This window comes from Neopsephotus bourkii, unplaced genomic scaffold (genome assembly GCF_033783945.1).
Source record: "Neopsephotus bourkii isolate Nb327-2 ecotype Australia unplaced genomic scaffold, CSIRO-AGI_Nbou_v1 NB_1638, whole genome shotgun sequence".
Taxonomy (NCBI): domain Eukaryota; kingdom Metazoa; phylum Chordata; class Aves; order Psittaciformes; family Psittacidae; genus Neopsephotus; species Neopsephotus bourkii.
In genome coordinates this window covers 10,036,552-10,047,473 of record NW_026902113.1, presented here as the reverse complement: position 1 = coordinate 10,047,473, position 10,922 = coordinate 10,036,552, and the positions used below count along the sequence as shown (strand labels likewise).

At 47.2% G+C, this 10,922-nt stretch overlaps 1 protein-coding gene across 2 annotated transcripts in view; it reads left to right on the top strand.

Moving 5' to 3' along the window:
• Nucleotides 1-737: 737 nt before the first annotated feature.
• Nucleotides 738-10,922, top strand: part of FLT1 (fms related receptor tyrosine kinase 1) — a 111,170-nt gene continuing 100,985 nt past the window's right edge. Inside the window, exon 1 of one of the 2 annotated variants that reach the window (XR_009728649.1) lies at nt 738-1,045. Coding sequence is in view for 1 of the 2 variants with exons in the window: in XM_061374551.1 (XP_061230535.1) it covers nt 844-1,045 (202 nt within the window). In the remaining variant the exon portion in view is untranslated. The remainder of the gene's footprint in view (nt 1,046-10,922) is intronic. The other variant, XM_061374551.1, reaches the window with a different exon arrangement.

Below are 10,922 nucleotides of genomic sequence, written 5' to 3'. Positions count from 1 at the left end.
TGAGGTAAGTGCATAGGGAGAAGAAATATATTTCTAGGATAGCCCTGGGTGTCACAAGGTCATTGAAGGCCAGCAGAAGCACTGTCTGGCCAGAGTCCTGGAGCATCTTTAGCCCATGCTGCCCCTTTCTGGCTTCCCTGCTCTGAGCGCCCCATGCTGCTGGCAGGGGACCAGAGCTGGTCCAGGTCAGGCCCTGCACAGGGCAGGCTCCCCCTCCCCAGTGAAGTCAGGAAGAGAAGCCTCAGTCCCCGGGGCACAGACAGCGCTTTGGGTTGCTCCGAGCATCCCGCCTGGCAACTGGAAAGGCTGCGCGGCACCGGCCTGACCTGGGCCCCGGCCTAGGAGCCGGCGACGGGGCGCGGCGCTGCCGGGGTCTTCTTGCGGAGCAGGAGAGAGGCTCTGCGGGACGGCGACCCCCGGCGCTCAGCCCTCGGTCCGGGAACCGCAACCCCTTTGAGCTCCTTCCCAGGAGGTGCCCGGCGACGGGCAGGCGGCGAGCCCCGCTCCCCGCCCCAGCAGCGCCGCGTCCCCGGTGACTGGAAATCCCCCAGCTCCGGGCTCCGGCGGCTGGGGAGGGCAGAGCCGGGGGCGGCGGGGTTGGGAGATCGGCGGGAGAGCAACCCCGTGCCCGCCAGCGGGCGGAGGACGCGTCCGGGGAGGGCGTGCTTCAGGCGGAGGATGTGGGCCGGGGGGGCGGAAGGGTGCGCGGAGAGGGGTGGAGAAGTTATAAATCAGCGGGGCCGGGGCTGGCTGCTAATTGATGCTCGCGGGAGGTGAAGCTGGCAGGGCGGCTTGTAGTGGACACTCCCTTTCCGCGGGCGGGGAGGGCTCAGGGGCTGCTGGATGCGGATCCGCACCTCGCTGCGCCGTTATCTCCGCTACCGCAGGAGGAGCCTGGGACTGAGGAGAGCCCGCAGGAGCCCGGCCGGAGCCTCCGCCTCGCCGCCGTGGGCAGGGGAAGAGCCCTGCGCTCCCGCTGGCAGGACCATGCCCCGCCAGCTGCTCTCAGGGACCGTGCTGCTGGGAGCAGCCCTCCTGCTCGCAGGTAAGGGTCCGCCGGGAGCCGCTGCCCCATCCAGTCCCCGCTCAGAGGCGAGCTCTCCGCGACGTGCCCTAGCATCGTGCCTCCTGGGCGGCGCCTCCTGACTAGCCCCGCCGAAGCCTGCTCGGCTGGAGCTGGAGGCACCTGCCTGCCCTCCGCCCCTCTCTTGGGCAGGGCAGGGAGAAACGATCCCCGCTTTGCAGAGGGTCGCCAAGCACCGCATCTTAAGTGTCTCTTAGCATTCGGATCCCCGGAGGTGTGCCCCCGGAGCGGTGCCCCTGGGGTACCAGCGGTGAGGGGTCACAGTGCATCCCTTGCCCCAGGCAAGGCTGTGATGCCGGCGGGAGGCTTTCCTGGGCACGGGGATCTACCGCTCTGGGAAATGTCCGAACCGGTGCATCACGGAAAGAGAGCATGTCTTGGCAGCGGGGCAGGCTTCTTTCCTCCCCACTTTGTTTCCAAGTGTCAGCCTCCCCCCGTGAAGCAGAAAAGGTGCCAGTTTCCTTCCCAAAATCCAGGTCTTGCTACTTCCCGCCCGGGCGGGAGAGCGGAGAGCATCGGTAGGGGCTGCCTGCGGGGGGTACCCGGCGTGCGTCTCTCTGGAGAGTGGGATGGAGCTGCTCTACGGCGCCTGCATCCCTCAGTGCTGCGTGTGCCGGGACGGATCAGTGCGGATTTACTTTTCTTAACAGAGTTTTATTTTACTCTGGGAGAGGAGCCGGCTCTGCTGGGCCGGAGCGCCGGCGGGAAGGAGCGCGTCCCAGCGCTGCGTTGGTTGGTCACCTGGGAGCTCGGGTGCTTGGGGTCGGGCAACGGCAGGTCCGCCGTGGGCTTATGGCACCGCAGGGCAGCCGACCCATGGGGCTGCCCTACGGTGCAGATCTGAGCTGGTCGGCGGCTCCGCAGCCCTCGCTCATTCGGTCTCCCCTGGTGCGCCCCGCGGTGCCGGCGGACAGCGACAATAAACCCCTTCTCGGGGAGGAAGAACCCGAGCTGCCCCCGGGCCAGGCGTCAAGGCCAGCGGCGGAGCAGCGCGGTGTTTCTGCTTAGCTGTGCTGCCTCCCGATCGGCCGCGCTCCCCGGCGCTGGCGGCCAGAGATCAACCCGTCTCGCACCGCTGAGTCCGCGGGAGCTGTCTCTGCGCGGAGCGGTGATGGAGCAGCCCTAGCGTGGTGCTTCCCGGCGCTGCCCGTGCTGCCGGCCGGCGGCAGCCGCGTTCCCGAGGCTGCCGGGGAGCAGAGCTGGCGGAGCCGCTCCGACGAGACGTTTTCCTGCTCGGGAAGTGCTGATTCATCAACTTTGGTGTAGCTACATGGGTATTATTATTATTATTCTTTTTTTCTCCCCGTCTTTTCCCCAGGAAAGTGCTAATTTCCCCACATTATTTGTCTCTGCCAAGGAGGTTCTTATGCCCAGGGTGAAATAGGCACAGGCATGGGACGCTCATCCTGGATACAGGAAATGTGGGTTCAGATCCTTGCCAGGCTTCCTTCACAGCTTGAGCTTGAACTTCGGCGTCCTGCTCCCACATGGGCTCCTGCAGTGACCAGTTCTGCAAGGGAACTGGCTTCCTCTTTCCTGCCGGAAAGGTTTTCCATTGTGCAAATCATGGCAAGCCCACTGCCCAGGGAGAAGATGGACCCTGGGAGCTAGGGGCTTTAAGAGACCCTGGTTCACCTTCCTGTTCCAGGCTCTGTCAGGGATATGGGCACCCTAGACCAGTCCCAGTGGGGAAAACTGGGCTTGTTCAGGGGAAAACCTGGTCCTCTTAATGCTCGGGGCATACATCCTTGGGTTGGCTCAGGTGCCGTAGGCATTGCAGAGATGCTTCTCTGTAGCTTGGCTTAGTGCCTTTACAACCATTTTTCTGGAAAGGCATATCCCCCCATTAAGTGTACAAGAGATTGTGATCCAAATTATGAATTTAGACTTTTGTAAAACTCTTAATATTTTGTTTCATTTTCTTTCTTTTTTTTTTTTTCTTTTTCATTTGCATGGAAAGTCTCAAAGTTATGGGTGAAGTGATGGGATGTATTGTACCATGCAGCAACTCTATGCATTTCTTCCCATGTCACCCTCCTTTCCTGCCTATTTACTTAAAACTCTTAGTCGGACTGTCCATCACTTCCCATTTCAAGTGTTCTTGATGAAACTTGATTCATCATCACCGTATGGTGCACTCTTCTAATTCAATCTTTGCGGGTGTCTGCTGAGCTTCCATTTACTGGCAAGTACTAGAGGAGATTCAGAGGAATAGGCGGTGGTTCAGGAGTTACTAGAGGGAGCTTTATAAGGAAGCAAGAGAAGGAGGTCTTTTACCTTGTACATATTTAATAATTTAAATTTCCCCAAAGCGATATTCAAGCTGCAAGCTGTGACAGTCCCCCTTTGAAAAATAAGATTAAGGAAATTGGTTTTTTGACACGTGGGTGTTAGGCGCTTCAGCTCTCTTGCATTTCTATGCACATGTGTATTTTGGCTAATGTGGGAAAGAACAATATTTTTGCCTGGTTTTTGTGTATATATTTATTTCACAAACTGTATTGCATACATTTATGCCAAAGAGTGCATACATAATGGTCAGCATGGAAATGTTGTTGCCATATAGAATTCAATCTCCCAAGTTGCATGGCAATTATTTTAATTGATAGCATGTGGGAATGTGAAGCACTGGGTTTAAACCCTGAAGAGATCAGATTCTACAGCCTGGATTGAGGGTTATGTGGCTGCATTTCCAGAAACATAAAATGGTAATTTGGTTGTGTTTCCAGCTTTCCACACCAAAGCAATACCTCATAATTAGCAGATAGGAGGTAGTTACTCTATTACAATCTTATCTGTGAATGCGCATCTCACTTACTGTAGCTGCATCTAGATCATCAAAATCCCCAGCAAATGACAGACTTTTCAGTTTCATGGTCAGATGGAAAAAAATGAAGGAAGAAATTCCAGGTCAAATCTAATCAATGCTGAGGTTAATTTCTTGCAATAACTAACCGGACTTCTCTGAAAGTGCTATTCTGGTAGATGTTCACACGTTAAGATTTCAATTGGATTTAAGTTCTTACTGAAGCAGCTGTACAGATATACAGCTACAGTGGTCTAATCTGGGATTAGGGCTGGAGATCTTAATAGAGTCCAGAAAAACTGAGTTTCTCACTTCTGGATCTTCATGGAAACCAGGTTCCTTTAAAAATTCCAGTCTGCATTCACATCGGGGAGAAGAGTTAGACCCTGCTGCATAACACAGGCTTTGAAGAACTGTATACATGGAGTTTAAGTATCAAACTTTCTGGCAATGCTAAAGAAAGCCACTTTCATCACTTATGTTTTATTAGACAGGTCTTTTGCTCATATGCTGGGCACAAAACTAGATTTCATTCTCCTATAGCTGGTATAAATCTGGAGCAATCCCTTTGGGCAAGGCTAGTATCTTCTAGATTCACAGCTCCTGCTGGAGGAAATCAGGACTTGGCCTGTGCCCCAGTAAGGATCTTTATATGCAGAAGCATCCACTGCATTTAAAACCCTAAAATTTTGCTGCTGGGAAGATTTGAGGATCTCTTTTTCTTTTTTTTGGTGGTGTTGGCTGGTTGGTTTTTTTTTCACATGTGAACAATGACAAACAAGCTGAGCCTATTTTTTGTCAAATGCTTCAAAGACTGAAACCAGTAGCCCTTCACGCTGTGTGGGTGTATAGCACAAAAGGAAATTGTCCAGATTTTCAGGACAGTTGCTGAGTCCTTCCACTTTAATGTGGTTTGGAAACTTCAAGCACAATGTTTATCAGCTTGCTAGTTTTTGTGTCCGACTGAGATTGGGAAAGGAAGAAACTCAGCAGATGAGGGTTAAGGTTCGATGTTTCAGAAGTCTCTGTCCTGTGGGGCTTTATCAGCAAAATGGTTCTTTGAATGCCCCAAAGTCAGGGATTGGGACTTTCTGCTGCAGCCTAAAAGGGAGAGGAAAGCGAGACTGTGGAAAGAGAAGCTTTGCCATGAAGTGTGGGGTGCCTCACCACAGCCACCTCTGCTCTTGGAGGCAAGTCTCTCCTGTTGGTATGAGACCTTTCAAGAAGTAGACTGCTACCTCCACAGACACACTTCATTGTTAGTTCTTTCTTCCCCCAGCAGTAGCTTTTTTCCCCTCTATCAGTATTTGTAGGAATGTGGGGAAATGTTTCTGTGCATATTTGAGCAGGAATTCCACCCATGGATAGCACCAGGCTCTTCTTTCTCTGCCCTTGTGATGCGTCATTACTACACATATTCCTGCAACTGAGAAACAACCTTTCCCAAGCTTTACAGCTGGGAACAGCCTGACTTGCTTACCATGTGGGGAGTGCTCACCCTAAAGTTGGTCCCATGATTGTCAGGAAGGTGCCCACGCAGTTTTCTCCTGTCAAGATGCAGAAGTTCAGTTTCATTCCCCCAAGGTTGGAGGTCAGCATTGCATAAATCCTGGTAGTTAAAAGAAAAAGATGCGTTGCAAGCAGCAGATTGAAAAGTGAAAATACAGGCATTAGTGTTCTTTCCAAAGCCAAGCATGGCACAATGTCATGCCCTTTGTGCCCAACAGAATGAATTCATGCTGGAACTTAGTAAAGCAATAACAGATTGAGAAACACAAGGGTGTGGGGGAAAAGATTTGAAACTATATGTTTCAGAGGTACTTTTCTCTGAAACTTAAGTCTGGAGCCATAGAGATGTATGGAGAAACTTGGACTGGGAGTGTGGATGACTGTTTCTTGTGTATTAAATTATGTTTGGTATTTGGATTTTTGTGTGGTGTGGTGTTTGGAAATGTGCCAGCCTAAAGTTGAAGAGAAGGATGATTTTGCTTGTGATGCATCTATATTAAAGACCATTATAGATGCTTGCGAAACACCTAAGTGATTTATTCATCATCATCCCAGACTTTTGTTTGGCGTGTGTCAATAGAGAAGCAAAAGGTTCATGTTCCTGGTGACCTGATTTTACTATCTTGATTTTTTTTTCCATCAAATCCTACTTGATTTTTATTACCAAAATCAATTTGTCCATGATAGGGTGAATGAACCCAATTTGTTGTTGTGCTGAACCTACAGTTTTAAGTCATCCCTGTAACATATTTAGATGGAGCATAATCCAGCATGTTGCAGTTGACACTGATTTCTGTTTGCGTGACTTTTCTGAATGGTGGGGCCGCTCTTCCAACATCCACTAATACGTGGCACTAAGCACTACTAAATGCAATCCCTTCTAAATTGTATTCCATCTTTTGGATTTACAACCTTGAAACAATGTGCTTTTTGCTATTAGAGCAGCTGAACGATGGGGAAGTGGTTAGAAGGAAGTTGTTTCTAGGACTTCAGTGGGTTGAAGATACTGTGGCAATACGGTGACATTATTTCCGTGCAGTGCCTGGAAGTGGGGGTGGAGTGGGCAGGGCATGGTGGCCCTCATAGAGCTGGGGACCTGTGAGCAGATGTCTCTGCTGCTCGGAAGTTCCCCTGGGAAGCCCATGCTCTGGGAACAGGACCCCCTGCTTAGTGCGTGGGGAGTGGCAAGGGATGAGTGAGAGGGCGTTTCATGAGAGGAATTTCACAATTTCACATAGTTCACTTAAGCGTCCTTCCTGTGGGATTCTTCCTTGCCACAGAGTGAAGGAATTTGCCCCTTTTGTTCTGATTGTCATTCCTCTGTGGAAGAACCTCTCATCAGGATCACCGTGGACTAATGTTAAGAGAAGCGTGAGAGTTGCCATTCTGGATCAGACAAGAGCTCTATTTAGCTCCGAGTCATGTCTCTGCTGGTGTCCAACATCTGATCTTCAGGGGAGGCTCAAGGAACCTTGCAGGAAGCGGTTATCTGATAAAAATCTCCAGGGAGGAAATTTTTTTGTAGTATGATCTAAAATCCATAATTATTTAGTAGAAACCGTGGGATTGAGGGTTGAGGAAACTAAAATTAACATCTGTCAAAATTTAGGTGTTGTCTGTGTTTATGGCAAATAGATATAACATAGTGGGATTAAGTCGCATTATATTGGGTAATACCGAGATTTGTTTTCTGATGTGCTGGTAGCGGTTTGAGTGAAAACCCACCTTTTATCGTCTCATGAAGTACTGTAATGAAGGTTTGTCCTGATCTATTCTCTAAATATTAATAATTATACGTTTCCCAAAGTAAACTGGGGCATAGGCAAGCTTGCCAGAAGCTTTCTGCATGCGTATCTACTGTAGACTTTGTGGTTATGATTATCATTTAACTTCAGAATGGGTTTAGCCTCTTGAGTTGTTGCAAGGGATTCCTCTGCAGATTGTAGGGTGGATGGAAAGTCAATTCCCAACCTTGGCCTTTTAATTTTTTTTCATCTTGGAACGCTACAGGACAGTTCAGCCTTAATGATGGAGCATCGGAAATAATAAACGTCAGCTTTCAGCAAAGTGGGAATCCTGAAACTTTGCTTCAAATTTTCTTTTATATAGTTCCTAATTTATTTCTCTGTGCACATCTTGATGAATAGTGCAGCCTCAGATGAATTTGACAGGCCTGTGTCGCTGGCTGAGCTGGCATGTTACTGTCAGGTAGGCAGTTTTTCTATCTATATGAAACGGTCTTCCAGTTCCATCCTGTTACATTGCTTAATTTTTCCTGCCAGGGAATCTGTAACAAATCTAAGCATAAAGTTGGTAAAGAAATTTAATTTGGTAAAGAAAATGAACCCCCTTATTCTGTGTAGGAATTCTAAATTATTTGCGTGTCTGTTTTAATGCACAGATATGTTTTGTTTTTATACCATATCAACACTTTTTTATTCCACTAGTTAATAGGATAAACTTTTCTCAGAAATATTGAATTGATGATTATTTGCTGGGATCTGTTCATGGTGGAATTAGAGCAGAGGCACAGTGATTGCTGACACGGGTCAGTAAGTGATGGAGTAGATCTGATGGCTCACGGACATAGTATGAGTAGAGCTACCTACTCCCCTGTAAGCAGCATGAGCTTAACCATGTGTGGAGGTGTGAAGGCATACTCCAGAGTGAATGCCAGTGGCTGATCACATGGGATTGCTTTTGGATGGGCAGATGATGGAGTCACAATCACAGCTGTGATATTGCTCTTGCTTTTCTCAACTCACGCCATCTATATGCATTTTGCCCCTTGGTGTGGTTTGTCTAAGTGATGATCCCATAAGAGTTCATAATGGAGGTGTTAGACTGTACATTTGGCTTCCCATTTTCAGTTCCATACGCTCAATGGGAAATAAAAAGTTTGTTGGTTTTATAAAAAGGTTGGCTGGTTTTATTCCCACTCTAATTTTTTTCTCTTGATATAGCTAATGAAATGAGCAACTTCTCCAGGCTACATAGTGTCAAAGGTGCTCATTTCAGATGATAAGTTTCTAGAGTTAGTAAAGCTGGATGGATAAAAGAGGTAACTAAGGTGATTTTTTTTTTTTCCCTCACAGTTTCTCTGAATATTAAATTTTGAAATTTATTTTTAATTGGCATTATGTAAAGTGCCCATGCTCATGCACAAAAGTAATCTGGTGACTTTAGCACAGACAGGACACAACCTTCTGGTGAAGGAAGTGCTTCAGACAAGTACTGTGTGGGCACAGTGCACTGAACTGAGTGGTCTTGGCTGCCCAGGTATGATGGGAAGTGGTAATAATTTCAGTTGGTGGTAACTGGAGCCAGATTTATTTCAAATAACCAACTGTAATTTCAGCGTGTTAAATTTCTGAATCTATTTTTTTTAATTGACAACCTCTTTCCTGTTCTTTAATAAAATGGCTTTACCACAAGCTCTTCTGTAGGCAACTAGGGCAAATACTGGCAAAACATTGGACAATTATTGGGGAAATACATATTTGTTCACATCTACATCTATAGACTATATTGGCATAATAGTGTGTACTGCTCAGAGGTGTTAAGGAAGTACTACCAGAATTGTACCTGCTACGTTTTTACCTCCTGCGTGTTTTCTTTTGCCTCCATAGCATCTATTCTTATATCAGCGTGCATACACATCTAGGGACAGCAAATGCATACAGATAGTGGATAAAATCTTATCACTTGCTGTGAGATACAGAACCAAGAGAGTAAGGACACACTAGCTCAAATAATAGACACACACATCTTTCTGTACCTTTGGAGGCCTTTCTTGGGCAGTTGCATTTCTATTTGCCCTGATGACAGCTTTTTAGTTCCAAGGTGCAGAGTCAGATTGAAGGCATTTTCAATCTGCCCAGGACATTACTGGTCTCCTGTGATAAACCTTATGCTGCTCATTATAATGGAGTAGTATATAGCAGAGTATTATGATAGAGTAATATCATTCAGCAGCCCAATGTTCTCATCTGTTAACCTATCAATTTTCTTGTCTGGCTGTTATGTCCTGATGGTACTTTAAACTCTTAAGTTATAGTTGAAATTAATCAGTTTTAATGATTTGTTCCAGAAATCACTTGGCATATGTTGCAGAACATCAGACAGGATAATTGGGATGTTTCTTCTGGAACTGAAAGGGACAAACTAATGAATTGATGATTTCTATGCATCGATGTGTACTTTATAAGTAGCTTCCAACAACTTTCTTGATCTTGAAAGCAAACGAGAATATATTTCAGTCACAACAGCGGCATGTGTGAGTAATAGATCCATTGAGGAGTGATAGAGCTTGAGCTGCTGCTTCTGCCCTGAGTGCATTCTGTTTGCTGGCCATGTACCAGTACATATGGTGCCCCTCTTTGCACAAGAGCCCACAAGAGCCACAAAGAGTCCCCTCTTTGCACAAGCGGGCAAAGCTACCTTGCAGTCCAAAGATCCACGTGTCTGTTAACTTTTGCAAGTCCCTATGGCCCTTAGTTGCCCTGCAAAGTTCTGCTTTGACTGGTTGCAATTTGTTGCTTTGGATCATGAGCTTGCTTATCTGGACAATTGTCAACATCAGCTTGAGACACAGATGATCTCTCACAAATAAGCTGTTCTAGTTTCTCTTCTGCAGGTTTCAGGTGTGAAACTTGGATTTGTGTCAGAGAAGTGGTGTGAAATTAGATGTATGAAGGACTGTGAGGTCCCCTTTAGAATTGGGACCTAGATGGTGTCTGAAAGACTTTGAGAAATGGCTCTGAATCTCAGGGTGGCTCATGGTTTAGCACTGTAGGTGTTTTCTGGAGGCTCTTTCTAAGTGCAGGCAATGCAGATGGTGCTTTTCCCTCTGTGTACAGGGACCAGGCTGCATTACCTGCTTTGCCTGTGCCTGAGCATGAGAAACCCAGATGACACAGGTGGAAACATTGCTGCCATGGAGATAGAAGTGTGCCTTCTTGAAGCAGCAGCTCTTCCCAGCCACCAGCAGTCACGGAAGTAGAACGCTTAGAAAGCTTCAATATCCAGAGTGATCCCTTTTCCTGCTGGTCCTGTGGGAGCACCAGGCCAGACTTTCACACTTGAAGCAAGAAAAAAAGAAAACTGTTTTCCTATCACCGTGCAAATTTTGAGACAACTCTGCCTAAAACTTCCCCTATCTTATTAATGCAAGTATTGATGCTGAGGAGAATCTCAGTGTTCATTAAGCTAGGAGGACCTGTTGGTCAACATTCCTCATTATGGTCAGATGTAAATTTTAAATGGCTCTTCAGAGTTGACCACAAGTTCTTTTTTCTCTTTCTCTCTCCTTTTTTTTTTTTTTTTTTAGGAAAGGAAACCTTTTTTGGGTAATTTGTTGTAATGACCTAGTTGGAATTACTATGCATAGGTACAACTGTCTGACCAAAAAAGGGTTATACTCGCTTACAGAATGGCCTGAAGTACTTAAAGGAGATGTTAATACTATAGCTTGTCAAGAAGAGCTCTGAAGTAAAGAAAATTACTGATATTCTGGTTTTCCTT